This window comes from Microcebus murinus, chromosome 12 (genome assembly GCF_040939455.1).
Source record: "Microcebus murinus isolate Inina chromosome 12, M.murinus_Inina_mat1.0, whole genome shotgun sequence".
In the NCBI taxonomy this organism is placed as follows: domain Eukaryota; kingdom Metazoa; phylum Chordata; class Mammalia; order Primates; family Cheirogaleidae; genus Microcebus; species Microcebus murinus.
Window position 1 is genome coordinate 6,852,022 of NC_134115.1, and position 20,769 is coordinate 6,872,790.

General features: G+C 39.7%; 1 protein-coding gene across 1 annotated transcript; it reads left to right on the forward strand.

Annotated features, from left to right (window-relative positions):
* Nucleotides 1–2,185: 2,185 nt before the first annotated feature.
* On the forward strand, nt 2,186–19,961 carry ZNF169 (zinc finger protein 169). The gene has a single exon (XM_076008484.1). It carries the CDS (start codon nt 17,933–17,935, stop codon nt 19,418–19,420), a length of 1,488 nt encoding a protein of 495 aa, XP_075864599.1. The 5' UTR covers nt 2,186–17,932; the 3' UTR covers nt 19,421–19,961.
* Nucleotides 19,962–20,769: the final 808 nt, after the last annotated feature.

A 20,769-nucleotide genomic window follows, 5' to 3' on the forward strand; every position in this document is an offset into this window, starting at 1 on the left:
AGGTTTGTAGGTTTACATATGTTCAACCAGTCTTGCATTCCTGGGATGAAGCCCACTTGGTCATGGCAGATTATTTTTTTGATATCCTGCTGAATTTGGTTTGCTATAATTTTATTGAAGATTTCTGCATCTGTATTCATGAGGGATATTGGTTTTATAGTTTTATTTTTTTTGTTGTGTCCTTTCCTGGCTTTGGTATTAAGATGGTACTGGCTTCCTAGAATGAGTTGGGGAGAATTTCTTCATTCTCGATGTTATAAGGTAATTTCTGCAGTATGGGTACCAGTTTTTCTTTATAGGTCTGATAAAATTTGGCTGTGAAACCATCTGGTATAGGACTTTTTTTGTTGGAAGATTAAAAAATCTTCTAATAAAAATTGCTGCTTTAATTTCATTGCTTGTATTTGGTGTGTTCAGGAGTTGTAGTTCTTCCTGGTTAAGCCTTGAGCAACGTTTTCAAGTTTATGTGCATAGAGATTTTTATAGTATTCAGTGATGATATTTTATATTACTGTGGTAGCAGTTGTAAAATCTCCTTTTTCATTTCTGATTGAGCTATTTGGGTCCTTTGTTTTCTGTTTCTGGTTAATCTAGCAAGAAGTCTATCAATTTTGTTTATCTTTTTAAAGAACCAACTTTTTTTTCATTAATCTTATGTATTATGTTTTTGTGTTCCATTTCATTTAGTTCTGCTCTGATCTTAGTTATTTCTTTTCTTCTGGATTTGGGTTTCCTTTTCTGTTTCCTGAGATAATTCTTTAGACTGTTGATTTGTGATCTTTTTGTCTTTTTGACATAGACATTTAAGGCTTTGAATTTTTCCTATAGGACTGCTTTTTCTGGATCCCACAGATTTTGATAACTTGTGTCCCCTTTGTCATTTACTTCAAGGAATCTTTTGATTTCCACCTTCATTTCCTCCTTGACCCAATAATCATTCAGCAGTATGTTGTTTAATTTCTATGACTTTGTTTCTAATTGAGTGTTTCTGTTCAAATTGAATTCTAATTTTATTCCACTGTGGTCTGAGGAGATGCATGGTATAATTTCTATTTTTTTGAATTTGTTGAGACATATTTTGTGGCCTAAGAGATGACCTATCTTTAAGAATGTTCCATGTGCTGATGAGAAGAATGTATATTCAGTAGTTTTTGGGTAGAATGTTCTGTTAATGTTTGCTAGGCTCATTGGCTCTAGAGTCTCATTTAAGTCCTGTATTTCTTTATTTTTTGCTTGGAAGATCTGTCCAGTTCTGTCATTGGGGTATTGAAGTCCCTGGTAATTATGATGTTGCTGTTTATTTCTTTGTTTAGATCTAGTAGGGTTTGCTTTATGAATCTGGAGGCATCTGTGATACGTGCATAAATATTTAGGATTGTTATGTCTTCTTGATAAATTCCTCCCTTTACCATTATATAATGACCCTGTTTGTCTTTCCTTACTATTGTTGATTTGAAGTCTGTGTTATCTGATATGAGAATGGCTACACCTGCTTTCTTTTCTGTTTCTTTTTCTTTCTTTTATTTTTTTGCTTTAACATTTATGTTCTTTTTTTTCAAATTTTTATTTCAGCATATTATGGGGGTATAAATGTTTAGGTTACGTGCATTGCCTTTCCCCTGCTTCTCCCCTCCCCCGGAGTCAGAGCTTCAAGCATGTCCATCCCCCAGATGGTACACATCACACTCGTTATGTATGTATATACCCATCCCTTCCTCCCTCCTCCCATTTGTCCAACACCTGATAAATGTTATTCCTATATGTGCACTTAGGTGTTCATCAGTGAAACCAATTTGCTGGTGAGTACATGTAGTGCTTATTTTTCCATTCTTGGCATACTTCACTTAGTAGAATGGGTTCCAGCTCTATCAAGGAAAATACAAGAGATGCAAGATCACCATTGTTTCTTATAGCTGAGTAGTACTCCATGGTATACATATACCACATTTTATTAATCCACTCATGTACTGATGGGCATTTGGGTTGTTTCCACATCTTTGCAGTTGTGAATTGTGCTGCTATAAACACTTGAGTGCAAAACTGCTTTCTTTCAATTTCTATTTGTATGGAATATTTTTTTCTATCCCTTCACCTGGAGTCTGAATGAGACCTTGTGCATTAGATGTGTTTCCTTGAGATAGCAGATACTTGGTTTGTATTTTTTTTTTTTTTTTTTTTAAAGTTTTTTTTTTTGAGACAGAGTCTCGCTTTGTTGCCCAGGCTAGAGTGAGTGCCGTGGCGTCAGCCTAGCTCACAGCAACCTCAAACTCCTGGGCTCGAGTGATCCTTCTGCCTCAGCCTCCCGGGTAGCTGGGACTACAGGCATGCGCCACCATGCCCGGCTAATTTTTTTATATATATATCAGTTGGCCAATTAATTTCTTTCTATTTATAGTAGAGACGGGGTCTCGCTCTTGCTCAGGCTGGTTTTGAACTCCTGACCTTGAGCAATCCGCCCGCCTCGGCCTCCCAAGAGCTAGGATTACAGGCGTGAGCCACAGCGCCCGGCCCTGGTTTGTATTTTTTTATCCAGTAAGCCAGCCTATGTCTCTTGAGTGGGGGATTCAAGCTGTTCACATTTCTTGAAAGGATTGATAAGTGGGATGCATTTCTGTTCATCTGGTTGAGTAGAACCTTGTTGCTTTGCTTTACCTCTTGAGCCATTATTTTATATGGGCTCTGAGTTTTAGCTTTTGGGTATTTTTACACTGGTAGGTTTCTGTTGTGCTGACCAATATGTAGATCAGTAGATGTAGATCTGTGTACTTCCTGCAGGGCAGGTCTAGCCTTGACAAATTCCCTTATTGTTTGCTTGTCTGAAAAAGCCTTTATTTCTCCCTCATATAAAAAAACTTAGTTTTGCAGGATACAAAATTCTAGGCTGGCCATTATTCTGTTTAAAAAGACTGAAGATGGGGTCCCAATCCCTTCTGGCTTGTAAGGTCTCAATTGAGAAGTCTGCAGTTAGCCTGATGGGTTTTTCTTTGTATGTTACCTGATGTTTTTGCCTTACAACTTGCAGTAGTTCCTCTCTGGTTATCTTTGGCCAGTCTGATGACTATGTGCTGTGGTGATTGCCTCTTTGTGAGTGTCCCAGGTGTTCATTGAGCTTCTTGTACATGGATATCCAAGTTTCTAACAAGACCAGGGAAGTTTTCCTCAATTATTTCCTAAAATAGGTTTTCCAACCCTTGTGTGTTTTCTGCTTCACCCTCAGGGATGCCTATAATTCTTATGTTTCGTCTCTTTACATAACCCCATATTGCTTGTAGACTTTGTTCCTTCCTCTTAATTCTCTGTTCTTTGTCTTTGACTGACTTTATGCAACGGTATTGTCTTCAAGCTCTAAGATTCTTTCCTCTGTCTGTTCTAGTCTATTCTCAGGAGTTTACGCCGTGTTTTGCATTTCCTTAAATAAATTTTTCATTTCCAGAAGTTCTATTTGATTTTTTTTCATAATTTGATTTCTTTAGTGAAGTTTAATTGATTTCCTGAATTGTTTGTTGTTTCTTTGTGTTGGTTCTCCATTTTCTCTTGTATTTTTGTTGAACTCTTACTTATTAATGTAATCCATATGTGGAATTCTTTATTTGTCATTTCAATATTCTGATTTTGATTGCTAGAGAGCTTGTGTTCCCTTTTGTGGGTGACCTTTCACTCTGATTCTTCATATTTCCAGAGATTTTTCCACTGATTCCTTCTCATCTGGAGAAGCCATTGCTTCTTATTTTTTAATTTTCTTTTGTTTAGATAATGTCACACTCAGTTTAATCTCTGGGATAGTAGGTGGTGCTTCTGGGTTAGAATCAACCACCTTCTGTATGATTGAGTTATAAAATGAAAGAACATGCTGCATTGTTGTGTCTGGGTCCCATGACCAGCCCTAGGCCCTCAGGAGAAACACTCGAATGCCCCAGGTGTTGGGTGGGGTCCTGAAACTTCAGATGAGACCTAATTCTCTGCTATAGCACAGGTGAGTGGGGGATTGTAGCTCTGTAGTCTGGGTTGGGTGAGCTTGCCCTCAGATTCCACAAAAGCTCGCAAGGTATCTGTTTCAGTGGGGATGAAAGGTCTGCTCCCAGTTTTTCGGCAAGGCTTCTAGGGAGGGGCTGAAGTGGCCCCACCCAACCAGAGAGTCTGCTTGTGGAGGCAGGGCCATCTGAGATTCATTATCTGGCAGTCTGGAATGGGTCTTGCTCTTCTCCACCCTCCCCTACTCTGAGTTTCCCCAGCTCCCCCACCCTGGGCATCTGCTAACAGGCAGGAGCTCAAGCCTGCTGGGCTCCCCTACAACTGTGATGTGGGCCAGGAATTTCCCTGTCCAGGATCCTGGCTTGAGCTAAATGCAGCCCTCCTGTTGGGACAGGGGTGCCCTGTGAGCACACTGCAGCTAGAATTTACACTGCACATACCTCCCCGATCTTCTCATGTAGGCTCCTTTGCCTCCTGAGACTAATTCACAAATATTCCCTCCCTAACCCTGAGCAACGTGATCAAGAGCTGGGAGTACATGATCTGGCCTGTGGGTCTGTCCCCAGGTCTCCGAAGATCAGTCCCTGACCATGCCAGGGAGATTCATGCTGGTCCCGAGTTCCTGGGTGCCCAAGCAGATTCAATGTCCTTCTGCCTCGGGGTATGCCCCACTCTGATGGAATCACGGGGCAAGCAGCACCAGGGAGAGGTGGTGGGCAGGGAGCTCACAGTCTGAGCACTCCTGAGACCACTGCAGGACCGAAGAGGAAAGGTCTGAGCCCCACTCTCTGTGGAAGCCTCTGTGTGGTCGGTCAATTCTCTCTCTCGACAGCCATGCGTAGGGGAAGGGAGGGGGGAAAAAGAGTCTGGACGGAGGAAAGCTAGCATTCTGGTCATGTTCATCCCTCCTTTGGGGAGGCTGCCCGCCCAGAATTTCCAGACACCAGAGTCACACAGGTCACCTGGGATCTGCTGAACCCTGTGGCTCCTACAGTCTGAGCTGGAGTTAGAAAATATCTGTGTGGGAATGAGCAAGAGTAAACCTGAGAAATTGAAGGCTCCTGGGGAGGACTAAGGCACACAGTGGGTAGAGAAGTAATACAGCACCTGCAGTCCCAGCTTGGGGCTATGGAGTGGGAAGAGCCCCACGGCGACTGGGAGCCTGGTGCCCTGTCCACAAGAAGCTCCCAGCTCACTGGTGGCAGCAGCCTCTGTGCTCATGTGGGCAGAAGGTCTCTCCAGCAGCTTGATAACCCATTGTCTGTCAGAGATGTGAGGGAGAGAGAAACAAACTGCTCCACCTACCCTTCTCACTGGACTCCAAGGCTCTTGTGGGTTGATCTCTGCTTATAACTTTGCTCCTTCCTGTTCTGCTCCATAGCTTCTTCCTGTGGAGTCTCTGGTAGGTTCTGGCATGTTTCTCTCAGAATTATACCTGATCTTTGTTTGTTTGTTTGTTTTTCCTTTTTCATCTAAAACTTTTCCTTGTTTCTGAGACAATCTGCCAGCTGGTGTCTCTGGTCTGCTATCTTGACTCCATTCCCTGTCTCTGCACATATGATCTTACTGACTCTAATTGATGAGATGTCTATGTAAAGAGGTTTTTAAGAAGTAGTATAGTCAAAAATAAGAAATATATATTTTGTGATTAAAAGTAGTTCAGTGATATAAATTGGTATTCTTATTTATAATTGTCTGTCTTGAACCTAGGATCTTATGTTAAATAGTCTAATTCCATAAAATTATCTGTGTTCCGACAGGGCCCTTCAAGTCCTGATTTAGTTTCTTGCTATGGCCTGCTACTTACCTGGTACATTTCTGATCAATGCTTTTAAAATTTGTTCCAGGAAACTCAATTCCTATTGTTAGCTTATAACAGGGCTCTATAGGCAAAAGTAAGATAAAAAAGAGAAACTAACCATGGGAAAGACTAAATGCCTTGTTTTGTTTATTACAGGAAGCAATAATTTCAGAGCTGACAAAAGTAAATTTCTCTACTGAGGGGTGTCCCATAGGATTTATAAGTACTTAGTCTATAATTACCTAGGAGTTACGATATGGACTTTTAGACACTGAAAATATTGCCACTCTCTAGAGCTTTTAGTTTATAACATATTGGGAATTATGATTATCTCCAGTTGGCAGCCTATTTAAAACTAGGAACAGAATCTTTTTTAAAAAGTCAGTTTGTGTATTTTATACCAGTTTTTGTGCATGGATAAGAATATGCGTCTTAAACCAAAATGTACATAATCTCTGAAATATCTTTATACTGATAATGAGTTATTTAGTATTAGCCATCAAATGCTGAGCTTCTCTTTTTGATTGGCAAGATTTTTGAAAATCCCAGGTTGGAGAGCAAGGAATAGTTGTTTTGGCTATTTCATATATCAGAGTGTCAATACAATACTAAAACATAACAGGAGTTGAGGTAATAATTAGAAAGCATTTTAGTTCTTCCAGAATTCAAGAGTTCTTGTTGCTTTTTGAGAAGTAACTGGGATTCCTGATAGACAAGATGTCCTCCTGTTTAGTACAACTATAAACCCTGGAAATAATGCACAAGATGGCCAAAGGGAGAACTCTGAAAGGTAGATGAGCAATATGGGCTGTTTTGGCACTTTATGACTGGAGGAATAACATAGTGACAGGGTATCTTATGTCCCTGCCCAACAGAAGGAAGGGCACTGGCCTGTTGTTTCCCAGCCTCCATACTGGCAACAGATGGCAGTCCTAGTAGGCTCATTCCTCCCCTGGATAGAATGGAATTTCTGACAATACCAGGTCAACAGGCAGTAGGAACATGTGGGATCAATTAAGCACTGCTGTCAATAAGTGGTAAAGGGTACTGTTCTAGTTTTTTGCAGGCCTTACAGTTCCTTCCCCTCACCTAGAGACCCCAGAAGGCTGAGTAGCACCATCCATAGGCATCCAACCACAGAAATATCTGTTCCTGGAAGTGCTGTTTTGTCTCCGTAGGCTTAAGACTCCTCTCCCAGATGCAAGACACCTGGCAGTCAGATGGCCACAGAAGGGGGATCCCCTTTAAACAACTACCCAACCTAAGAAACTCAGGAAGAGACTCCCCTCTTCCACTAGCAGATACCTGATGACCAGGAGGCACCAGGAATGGGAATCCCAACACAACAGTGACTTAGCCTATCATGCCTCTTCCTGCCTTGGTGTTAGAGCATGCCTTCCTCATTTAGGGACACTAGGCAGTCTTTCCCAGAGAAGCTCCTTTAGGACCCTGAAGCAGCACCAGCAGCTTAATGTGGGAGCAAAAGTGGTACCAGATGAACCAGACAAACTCTAATAGCATTACAGGTGCTCTGAAAAGTAAATTTTCATTGGAACAAATAGCCACAAAACTAGGCTAGGATTTGGGTGCTACACTTAGTGAACCTACTAAAATGAGATTTAAATGGGACCAAAAGTCTCTTAGCATGGCAGTCATATGTTCAGGATATAATAGAAAATCAGCCATCATGCTAAGTACCAGCAAATTAAATGAGAAAAGACATTCAACTGACACAAACACTGAGAATCAGACATTAGAATTACCTGACAAGGATTTTAGAGAAGCCAGTTGCTTCAAGTAGTTACAGATTTTCTTGAAACAAATGAAAAAGTACAAAATCTCCACAAAGAAGTATGTTATGCAAAAAATCAGTTTGAAATTATGCAACTGAAATGTACAACAGAAATTTAAAAACTCATTTTATAAGCTCTGTAGTAGAGTTGATGTGACAGAGAGTAGCATCAGTGAACTTGAGGACAGAGCAATAAAACTGAACAAATCTGAACAACAGAAAGAAAAGAGACTGCAAAAAAGTCTCAGAAACCTTTGGGACAAAAACAAGAAGCTAACATTCATGTCATCAAATTCCCAGAAGGATATAAGAGGGTAGTATTGAAAAAATAGTGGTTGAAGACTTACCTAATTTTGGAAAAGACATAAACATGCAGATTCAAGAAGCCACGGGAACACTAAATAAAGTAAACCCATAGGAATACACGTCAAGACACATTATAAGTAAAATTCTGAAAACTAACGACTAAAGAAAATATTGAAAACAGAGAAAAAGATCCTTTATCCATAGAGGAACACCAATTCAAATGAAAACAGATTTCTCATATGAAACCATGGGGCCCATGAAGAGGTGGTAAAATATTTTTCTTCAAGTACTGAAAGAAAAGACTGTCAGCTGCAAATTCTGTATCTGGCACTACTGTTCTTCAGGAATGAAGGGGCAAAGAATACATTCTCAGACTAAAGAAAACAAAGAATTTGTCTCCAGTAGCCTACCCTTAAAGGATAGATAAAAGAAGTCCTTCAAACAGAAGAAAGTGGTAAAAAAAAAAAGGAATCCTGGAATATCACAAAGGAAGAAAAAATTTAATGAGCACAAATATGGGTACATACAATAGACTATCATTTTCCCCGTAAATTTTTATAATCATATGTGATGATTAATGCACAGATATTTTTTGGATAATCTTACAATCTGGACAATAATATTTAAAAGTGTAGAAAGTAAAGGGACCTATATGAGGATAAGATTTCCACATTTCACTCAAAGTATTAAAGTGTTGATATATACACTGATAAAAGCACATATGATTATTGTAATATCTAGAGCAGTTACTAAGAAAACTACACAAAGAGATATACTCAAAAACACTATGAATTAATAAAAATGGAATCCTAACAATAGTCAGAAAACCCAAAGTAACATAAGAAAAGAGAAATAGAAAAATGAGACCTACAGGAAACAAATGGAAAACAAATAATAAAATGTTTTATTAACAAAAAATAAAATGTCAGACCTTAACATAGCAATAATTATCTTAAAAATGAATGTTCTAATTATATCAGTTGAAAATGATTGTGATAGTGGATTAAAAAAACATGACCCAAATATATGCTGTTTATAAGAAAGTCATTTTAAATTCAGCAGCATAGATTCAAAGTTAAAAGTTTGGGAAAAGATATATAATGCAATCACTAATTTAAGAAATTGATAAGTTGCTATGTTGATAGCAGATAAAGCAGACTTCAGAGCAAAGAAAGTTCCTAGAGACAAAGACGAACGTTACATAATAATGCAGAAATCCATCCATCAGAAATACATAACATAATACATAACATAATGATATATAACATAATAATCCTAAATATGTGTGTACCAAATAGCAAAATACATGAAGCCAAACCTCAGAGCTAAATAGAGATACTGAGAAAGTCAGAGTTATTCTTGGGGATTTCAACATTGCTCTGTAAGCAGTGTTGCTCCCTAAGTTCTCCTAAGGTAGAACTTCTAGAACAAAACTCAAGGATATAGGAGACGTGAACACCATAATCAACCAAGAGGATCTAATTGACATATACAGAACACTTCACCCAACAACAGCAGAATAGAATACATGTTTTTGTTTCAGGCATCCTTGAAACATTCATCAAGTTAGTCCATGTCCTAGTCCAACAAACCTCAACAAATTTAAAGGAATTGAAATCATAAAGAGTATGTTTTCTATCCATAATGGCATCAAACCAGAAATCAGTAATAGGGAGACAACAGGAAAATCTCCGAAGACTTCAGCATTTAACAGTATACTTGTAAATAAACTATGGGTCAACTAGGAAGTCTCAAAGAAGATAAAACAAATCTGTATAGAACTGAATGAAAATGAAAATGCAAAACATGAAAGCTGTGGGATGCAACTTAAGCTATGTTGAGAGGGAAATTTATAGCACTAAATGCTCACGTTATAAATGAAGAAATGTCTCAAAGCAATAATTTAAATTCCTAACTCAAGAAATGTGAAAAGACAGAGTAAAAAACAAGCCTCAAAGAAGAGGGTGGATGGAAATAACAAAGATAAAAGTGTTAGTAAATGTAATTCAAAATAGGAAAAAACAGAAATCAAGGAACCAGAATTTGGTTCTTCAAAAAATAAAAAGGATTAATCTCACTTAGTAAGAGTGACAAAAGTAAAAAGAGAATGCAAATCATCAATGTCAGGAAAGAAATGTTATTACTACAGATGCTGCAGCCATAAAAAAGGTAATAAGGGAATAATACAAAAAATTTGACTGTGTTCATGGCTTCTGTATCTTCAAAGAAATGGACCAATTCCTCAAAAACCACATAACTCAAGATAAAATGGATAATCTGAATAGTCATATAACCATTAAGGAAACTGTATTTATAATTTAAAATTTCTGTAAAGGACATCTGTAGACTCAGAAGATTTCACAGAGAATGCAACAAACATTTGAAAAATACTTTATTTTTTTGAGATTGAGTCTCGCTCTGCCACCCTGGCTACAGTGCAATGGCGTCATCATAGCTCACTGCAGCTTCAAAGTCCAGAGCTTGAGCTATCCTCCTGCCTCTTCTTTTGTAGTAGCTATGACTATTGGTGCATGCAGCCACACCCAGTTAATGTTTTTTATTTTTATTTTTGTGAAGTTGGTGGGGTGGGGACTGTCTCACTATGTGTCTCAGACTGGTCTGGAACTCCTCCTGGTCTCAGATGATCCTCCCACATTGACCTCCCAAAGTGCTAGGATTACAGACATGAGCCACTGTGCCCAGCCTGAAAAATAATTAATACCATTTTTCGGAATCTCTTCCTGAAAATAGAAGTGTACATTCCTACCTTATTTTGTGAGGCCAGAATTACTAATTACAAAACTAGAGAAATAAGTTGCAAAAACATAAAACTACAGACCAATCTCTGATGAACCTAGATATTAAAAGTCCTTGAAAACTATTCCAAATTGAATCCAACTGTATATAAAAAGAATTATACTCATGACCAAGTAGAATTTATTCCACGTATGTAAGGCTTAGTATTAGAAAATAAATACCATGGGATACAGCTCAGCAATAAAAAGGTATGGACTATTGATAGAGGCAACAACTTGGATGAATTTTCAGAGAATTATGCTGAGTGAAATAAGCCAATCTGAAGAGGCTACATACTGTGTGATCCCATTTATGTAATATGGAAATGACAGAATTATGGAGAATAGAATAGTGGTTTCCATGGATTAGGGATGGGGGTAAGGGGTCATGAAGGAGATGAGTGTGAGTACAAAAGAGTAACATGAGGGATCCTCTTAGGATCAATGAAACTGTGTCTTCGCTGGTGGTGGATCAATGAAATTGCATATGTGATCATTGCATGGATGTAAACATACAAAAGAGTGCAAGTAAAAGTGGGAAATCTGAGTAAGATTGGTGAATTGTATCAATATGAATATCCTGGGTATGATATTGTACTTCAGTTTTGCAAAATGTTGCCATTGGGAAAAATTGATAAGGATATACTGATTTCTCTGTATTTTTCTTCTAATAATATGTGAATATGCAATTATTTCAAAAGAAGATTTAAAAAAATAAAAAGAGGTAACACGAGCTGGAGGAGAAAGGGAAATTTTTTTTTTTTTTTTTTTTTTTTTTGAGACAGAGTCTCGCTTTGTTGCCTAGGCTAGAATGAGTGCCGTGGCATCAGCCTAGCTCACAGCAACCTCAAACTCCTGGGCTCAAGCAATCCTGCTGCCTCAGCCTCCCAAGTGGCTGGGACTACAGGCATGAGCCACCATGCCCGGCTAATTTTTTCTATATATATTAGTTGGCCAATTAATTTCTTTCTATTTATAGTAGAGACGGGGTCTCGCTCTTGCTCAGGCTGGTTTCGAACTCCTGACCTCGAGCAATCCGCCCGCCTCGGCCTCCCAGAGAGCTAGGATTACAGGCGTGAGCCACCGCGCCCGGCCTGAGAAAGGGAAATTTTAAACTATGAAAGGTATTGTAGAGATTCCTGGTCTAATTCGGATGTCCCTAGTTGCATCAGGGTTGAAGTGGAATTTTTACCATACATGTTACTTCCTTTTTAGTTTTGTATGATATACTGCATTTGGATTGGTAGGAATTTGTTCCTGCTACTTAGAAGGGGTACATGATGGAACAGTGTAACCATAGCTAAAATATTTTTCATGATGATTCCCAGTGCATAGGCCTTTCTACTCAACTCCAATTCCCTTTGTATTTTTCTCCCTCTCCCTCTCCCTCTCTCTTCCCCCACCCACTCTCCCCCTCTTCCTCCCCTTCAGCCATCCCTTTGCTCTTTTTTTCCCCCTCTTTCATCTGGAAGCCTGCGTTGCTTCTCTCTCTCTGCATATGGATGCAGTGTGGCCTGCTATTTCTTCCCAGTGATATTCTAGGGCCTTATGGATTTGTTTTTTCTCTCTCACTCTGTCTTTCTTTATCCTCCCATGCTTGTCCCTTTATGAAAATGTTCAGAAAAAGAAACGGAGGGGGGATTTTTGCTAAGTTTTAAGAGTTTACTCATCCTGAGGGCAAAAAAGAGCAAGGATGTAGAGAGACGATAGAAGACAGAATTTGTTTTCCACGAATGAGCTGTCTCCAGAATACATGGGGTCCAGATTGGAATCTTAACTGGCATGATTGTGGAAATCTACAGAGAAGAATGTGGAGCTGGGATGGAAGCTTACAGACTTCAAGGAGCAGAAAGCAGGGTGACTATCACCCAGAGGGATTCCAGAGGCACATGGAGCCCCTTTGTAACTAAACAGCTGTGTGCCACAATGTTCTGACCCTTATCTTTTCATGATAGTGTGCTTGAGTTGCCTTTCTTACACATGTGTATGATGGAGGGACCTCCAGTAGACTTCAGTTGATTTGACATTTTCTACCATTTTCTCATTGTTTCACTCGTACCGTTCATCCTGCAAAACTAGCCAATAGAGGAGTCCATCTCTGAAATTGTCTCTAACTTTATAGTTTGGGAACATAACTGTTCCAAAGCAGAGTATAACAAAGATATTTTTTCCCCAACAAAACAAAAAAACAAAAAACAAACTTGATGAGTATGGTTTTAGGCAGCATCAAAGCATGAAAAGATTATTGGAATTTGAAAGTGTTCCTATAAATGAGCCAAATTAAAGCTTATTTTCCTGAATATACAAAAAACAGTATTTGTTCACATGGAGAACAGTTGGTATAGATATAAGGTTATAGTTTTTATGTTCTTTTTTTCATATTTAAGAATTATTTGCTTATTATTATTTCAGTGGATGTATGGATACATACATTCTTCTGTGATCATACTGTAAAATATAAGATATTATTTCAAGCTTTAATTTTCAATCATGAATAAACCTAAACAGTAACATATTAAGATAATGTAAATTCCACTTTGATAATGTAAATTCACAATTTAAGCTTTTAAAGACCAAAGGTGTTTATTATAACGGGTTGGCAAGTGACAGCCTGTAGGCCAGATCTGGCCTGCTACATTTTATAAATAAAGTTTTGCTGAACACTGTCATTCTCATTTGTTTATGCATCATCATCTATGGCCATTTTGGTGCTAAAATATGAGAATTGATGAGGTGAGACCGAGACCATGTAGCCTGTACAGCCCGTATAGGCTATATGTTTACTGTATAGCCTTTTACAAAAAAAGATTGCTGACCCCTGATATATAGGAAAGAGTATATGTAAAATTATTGCATGATAATTATGTTCTCTCAATTTTAAATTGATTTCCATAGGAAAACTATAGCCAAAATATATTTGTTAGTGATTTTCTTTCCTGTTTTTGCAATTCGATTGTAAGTTTATATGATTTCATTTTTTATTGATACCTAATAGATGTACATATTGTTGGGGTACATGTGATAATTTGATACATTCATATAATCAAATTAGGTTAATTGGGATATCTATCACTTTAAATATTTGCTTTATGCTGGGAACATTTGAATTTATTAGTGATTTTCAGTGTTTCAGTCAAAGATCTTAGAAATTAAATTGAAGTCATCTTTAAATAACAGTGTTTCAATCTTGCAGTTAAAAATATTCAAAGAAATAAGTTTTTAGAATTTACATAGAGTTTGTGTAAAGCAGTTGTATAGATTCATATGATTTTTAGAATTGTCTGCAAATTATTAGACCACTGGTTATTCTGACTTGAATACATCTTTGTAGTTTATCTTAAACATTTTTTGAAAACAATTTTATATTATTTGACCAGTAAAACCAGTAGAGGAAACTTAGGATGTTTACATATACTAGACTTTTTGTGTAAAAACCAAATTGTATATAAATTATATTATACTGTAGCAGTCTGCTTGGACTACTATGACAAAATACCACAGATTGTGTGGCTGAAACAACAGAAATTGGTTTGCCCACGTTTCTAGAGGCTGGAAAATCCAAGATAAAGTTTCTGGAAGTGTTCAATTTCTGGTGAAGCCTCTCTTCCCTCCCATGGCCTTTCTTCTGAGCGTGCAAAGAGGGAGAGTGCCAGATCTCTGGCCTCTGTTCTTATAGCCATAGCCTGTTGAACTGCTGTGGTAGTACTCTCCTTTGAAATCAATGTGGAGCCACTCTTGCCCTCTTTGCTTATGTACCCTGGGCCTGCGGTGAGTGTGGCAGCCCTGCACTGATCTCTGAATCACTGTGGTCATTCTTCCTTTCTTTAAAGAATAGTGCACATTAGCATCAAAATAGGTTGGTTCTCCAGTGCTGCAGAATGCAAGAAGTTTGACAGCCTTCTTTTACATCATCCTATTTTCTCTGTCTCTTTTATTTCCATCTAAACGGTATTTCTGCTGGCATAATCCTATCTCTATGCCTGGATTCTCCTGTGATGGATGATTATACTCATAGTGCACACTCATGCTAATCTCCTTATCAAATAGTTTAAGCCATACCCTAGAATCCTCTTCCGAACAAGCGTTCTTATTTTTTGCCATATGCATAAGTTGAGAATTTTCCACATCTTCAAGTTTGGGTTCTTTTGTGCTTACCAGTTCCTTAATCTCTCTCTTTGCATTTTACTGTAAGTGATAAGGACAAGCCAAGCTGCACGTTCAACATTTTGCTTAGAAATCTCCTTAGCTATTAATAAATATCCAGTTTCATTACTCACTAGTGCTACCTTCCACAAAAGACTAGAACACAATTTAGCTGTTTGCTACTTTATACCAAAGTTTCTGCCCTTCATCCAGTTTCCAATAACATGTTCCATATTTTCATCTGAGACCTCACGAGAATTGCTTTTAACATCCATATTTCTACCAACATTCCCTTCAGGGCAATCTAGGCGTCTCCCAGCCTCTCTCTATCATCCCATTTTAAAGCCACTTCTACATTTTTATGTATTTGTTGTAGAAGCATCCCACTTCTTGGCACCAAGTTAGTTTTTTTCCCCCAGAAAAACAGAACCAATAGGATGGAGATATATAATAGTGTGAACCAAATTCTTAAAGTTAATATGTTTACTGTAAGGAATATTGCTCACACAATTATGGAGGCTGACAAGTCCCAAGATTTTCAGTCATAAGCTGGAGATTCATGAGAATGATATTGCTCCAGTCCAGACCTGAAAGCCTGAGAACCTGTGGTGTAGTTCCAGTCAGAAGGCTAGCGGCCTTGAGGAAGAGCCAGTGTTTTCTATTTCCTAGCAGGAAGGCACTCAAGCAGGAGGAATTCCCTCATTTAGGATACAGTTTTTCATTCTTTTCAGGCTTTTAACTGCTTAGATGAGGGCCACCCACAGGGTGGCAATCTGCTTTACTAGTCTGCTGACTTACATATTAACTAAACTCATCCCACACACCCTTACACAAACACCCAGAATAACGCTTAACTGGGCATCAAATAACAATTAACCTAACCATCACATCACATGTCATAAGTGATATCTATAAAAAAAAATTAACCATCACATATACTAACAATATTGTGGTTAAATCATGGAGATGACATATTATGAAAGTTGTACATTTTCCAAGAATATAGCTTGATTAATACCAAACATATCCCCCTTTTACATTACAGACCAAATTACAAAATTTTTTAAATTGTTTTAAAGCAGTGAATGCCCAGCGTTGCTTCTCTTGCAGGCCAATATCTAAGGCCATTCGTTTAATTCATAGCTATATGTCTCTCTCTTACAATTGTAGCTGTAGCAGGAAAAATTTCCTTAAGGAGACATTGGACATTGTTTTTTTTTCTCTTTTGAGTTATTATACATTAATTGAATTATATATTCATCTGAAAATCAGTTGGCACAAGAGGAGTTGTAGATTTTAAAAGATGTTATAAACAGATTATGATATGATAAGTAAAATATTTTATTAGAAGCTATGTGTCCCATAAGGACAATTTTAACTATATTTAAGATCAGTCACATTTAATACAGAAGAGACACAAAAGTGATTTCTCTACTGCTGAAAAGCACACCTGAAATGATGTGTAGTAAACTGGGCTTAGTGTTTATGACCCAATGGGTGTATAAACAAGCCAAAACAGCAGCAGTGGTTGCATTTCTCTTCCCATTGAATCACAGATCAGCAGACAATAGTGTAATACTGAAACCTTAGCCTATCAAAACTCTAGAATTACACAAAAGTATTTCTTTGGAAGCTGCTAGCTGGAAATGCATATACCTGCCAAGAGTTATGATAATGTGTTCAGACTAGGTTACCAAAATAAATAATAGTTCAATGACGAGCACATTTGCTGATGAGAAACCACCCATAGTCAGATTATCATACCAAGGCTAAAAAGAGTTAACTTTAACAGTTTGGGAGTTCATTGGGGTCAACAGTTGTAAGTAATTGTCAAGGCAGTTTCAGAGGAGCCTGTAAACCTAGCAGTGCACATATAGACACATCCAGAGAGCTAAACTTATTGAATAGTTTTGTCAGGGGGTAGGGTGAGCTTTAAATGTTAGGAAGAGGGTTTCATGGTGGTTATTTTTATTAGAATCAAAAGCTGGTATTTTAGACCAGTTGGAGTGAGTCAATGCTGGGGAATCAGGGTTCAGCAAACATTTTTTGTAAAGGGTACAACAGTAAATATTTTGGGCTTTGTGGCCTTTATGTTCTTTGTTGCAACTATTCTACTTTCCTGTTGTATTGTGAAAGCAGTACATAAAGAAATGAGTGGCTGTGCCTCAATATTATTTTATATATAAAACAGCTGGCAGACCGGCCATAGCTGGTTCATAAAACATGTCTCATTTTATGTTAATCAGAAAAAATCAAGTAGGTCTAGAAAGGCAAGACATGCTAGGTTTACTCAGAGCTCATGGCACTTTTTTTTTTTATCAGCTCCAAGTAGATAGAACAAATTGTAATGGAACAAGACATACAAATTTGGTATCTCTTAGGCAATTGCTATTATTATAGAGCCTAATCACCTATAATTTCCTTTTACAATGATTTGTAGAAAACCCAGAAAAGCAGGTCTTGGATTGATTAAGGTCATAGGAGTCAAAAATCCTGGGAATTGTAGACCTAGACCATGTCCCTCTGCTCCACTGCTAAATTAAATATTTGCTTGTGAATGGAGAAACAATTTAATTTCACACATGGGTATTTTTAACCATTATTTTATATTGCTTCACCCATTTAGGGGAACTTTTAGGTGAAATAACTCCTAATTAAATTCATCATTTTCTTATACTAGAAAAGGTCACTAAGGAAATTTGTAATAACTCATTTAGTAAAAGCATATATTTGTGGGTAATGTTTGTATCACTGTAACGACTATGGCTTAGGAGGTAAATGTGTGACTCTACTTGCAGCAGCGTAGCAGTCTGCAGAGCTGAACCTGCTGTGATGCTTCCTTGAACCTTTTAGTTTGGCTGTTACTTAGAGCTAGTTTGTGGTGTGGGTGTTTTGTGCTGCAGCAGAGTGTGTACTGTGCCACTATGGGATGGAAGGTAGGTCTGGAGAGGAAGGCTTTGTTGTGAACATCTGAGGAATACTGCTGGGCAAGTGTTACCATCCACGAGGCACCTGTGGTGATTTCTGACCAAGACTTTCTCTCTAGCAGAGCGCAGGACAGAATTCCAGCCCTGTCTCTCACGCCCGGTGGCCTTTTCTAGTCCACAGTTCCTCAGACAATCTATGCTAAGCGGTCATCCCCCTCACATCTTCCCAAGCTCACCTGCGGGAAGTGACTTTCAACTTGAAGCTCCAAGCTGCTCGAGTGAGAAAGGAGAAGGTAGAGGGAGAGAAGGCCTCGACATATCATTCAGGAAGACAAGGCCAAGCAGAATTTCAGGAACATTTTTCAGCACACATCAAGGTCACCCAGTAGATTGGGTGGAAGGCAACAGAGGAGGAGGAACAGACCCTGGCCTGGCCCAGAGGATGAGCCCTGAGAAGTCAGACATAATGTTGAAAGGAGTAGATGCCTCAGAATCTGGAGCAGTTATATGTGGAAAATATAGACTAGGACTTAGGAAAAAGTCGAGCCTGTTCAGCCACCAGAGGCATCATGCGTGCCCTGAATGTGGAAGAGCCTTTTGCCAGAGATCAGACCTCATTAAGCACCAGAGGACACACACGGGGGAGAAACCTTACCTGTGCCCAGAGTGTGGGCGCCGGTTTAGCCAGAAGGCCTCCCTCAACATACACCATAGGAAGCACTCGGGAGAGAAGCCTTATGTGTGCAGAGAGTGTGGGCGACACTTCAGGTACACTTCCTCTCTCACGAACCATAAGAGGATCCATTCTGGGGAGAGACCTTTTGTGTGTCAGGAGTGTGGGCGGGGCTTTCGCCAGAAGATAGCCCTCATTCTGCACCAGAGGACGCACTTGGAGGAGAAACCCTTTGTGTGTCCCGAGTGTGGGAGAGGCTTTTGCCAGAAGGCATCGCTCCTCCAACACCGGAGCTCACACACGGGGGAGAAGCCCTTCTTATGCCTAGAGTGCGGGCGCAGCTTCCGGCAGCAGTCACTACTCCTCAGCCACCAGGTCACACACTCAGGGGAGAAGCCTTATGTCTGTGCTGAGTGTGGGCACAGCTTTCGCCAGAAGGTCACCCTCATCAGACACCAGAGGACACACACAGGGGAGAAGCCTTACCTGTGCCCCCAGTGTGGGCGAGGTTTTAGCCAGAAGGTCACCCTCATCGGACACCAGAGGACACACACAGGGGAGAAGCCTTACCTGTGTCCCGAGTGTGGGCGTGGCTTTGGTCAGAAGGTCACCCTCATCAGACACCAGAGGACGCACACAGGGGAGAAGCCTTACCTGTGTCCTGAGTGTGGGCGTGCCTTTGGCTTTAAGTCACTCCTCACCAGACACCAGAGGACACACTCAGAGGAGGAGCTTTATGTAGAGAGGATGTGTGGGCAAGGACTTGGCCAGAAGTCGCACCCTATCTCTGACCAGAGGACACATTCAGGAGCGAAGCCATGTGTTTGTGATGAATGTGGTCGTGGCTTTGGCTTTAAGTCTGCCCTTATCCGACATCAGCGGACCCACTCTGGGGAGAAGCCATATGTGTGCAGGGAGTGTGGGCGTGGCTTTAGCCAGAAGTCTCACCTCCACAGACACAGGAAGACCAAGTCTGGCCATCAGCTCCTACCACAAGAGGTATTCTCCTGACCTCTCCTCTTCTGTCCTTTCCCATGAATGTAAAGCTGACAGAAATCACGAGTAAATGTTCCACTTTCCTGAATTGGAATGGGCAAAAGTTGCTTTCTTTCTTTGATCATGAGATAGTTGACTTATAGTTTACTTTCTGTGTTAGCAATGTGTTCATGAGGGCTGCCATAACAAAATACCCCAGGCTGGGTGGCTTTAACAACAGAAGTTTATTTTCTCATACTTATGGAGCCTGGAAGTCCCAGATTGTGGGGCGCGGTGTTAACGCCATTGCAAGATGGCGCCGGCTTCCTGGTTACACCCATACTACAAGACTGATAAACAGGGTGAACCGCGCAGGTGTAGGGGCTTTTCCTGTCTCATTAAGTATGCATATGAAGGATCTTAGCTTGGCCTATCAGTAATAACCCTCGCGCGCTCTTAACCTATCCCCATCACTTCCCTCCTTCCTTAGAGTATATAAGTGTGTGAGAGCTTGTGCTCAGGGTCTTCCGCATCATGCAAGTTTAAAGGGAACCCCATTAAAGCACGGTCAGAAGAACTCCAGTTGCCGCGTCTTCCTTGCTGGCGAGGCGGGCGCGACACCAGATCAAGGTGTTGGCAGGTTTGGTTGCTACTGAAACCTCTTTCCATGGCTTGCAGAAGGCTGCCTTCTTGCTGTGTCCTTACATGGCCTTTTCTCTGTGTACATGCTTTCTTGGTGTCTCCTTACAAGGACAAGTCATTTTGGATAGGGTCATACCCCTATGACCTCATTTAACCTTAATAACCTTAAAGGCCCTATTTCCAAATACAGTCACACTGGGCTTTGGGACTTCAGCATATAAATCTTGAGAGAACACAATTTAATCCATAACACTCTGTCCTCTGGACTGCCAAAGTTCATGTCCTTCTCACATACAAATACATTCACACCATCCCAACAGTAATAAAATTCTGAACTCATTTCAGCATCAACTCTAAATCTAAAATCTCATCAAAATCAAGTGTGGATTGAGATTCCAGGTATAATTCATCCTTAGGCAAAATTCTTCAGCTGTGATCCTGTGAAACCAGACAGGTTATCTGCTTCCAAAATACAATGGTGGGACAAGCAGAGGCTAGACTTTCCCATTCCAAAAGAGAAACGTCAAATAGAAATAAGGAGTGCTGGGTTCCAAGCAAATCCCAAACCTTGCTTAGCAAGGCAAATTCCATGAGGTTTTGAGTCTCGAGAATAATCCTCTTTGGCTCAATACTCAATGTCTACTAGGCCCATTGGTTGGCATTCCTTCTTTTGGGGCTCACTGGGGCTGCAGTGTTGATCTCTTGACCCTGGGCAGTAGCTTCTGGCCCACTGAAATTGACGA

Bases quoted from the DNA above. Each gene is read 5' to 3' on its own strand.
- ZNF169 (XM_076008484.1), top strand. From the start codon at position 17,933: ATGCTAAGCGGTCATCCCCCTCACATCTTCCCAAGCTCACCTGCGGGA.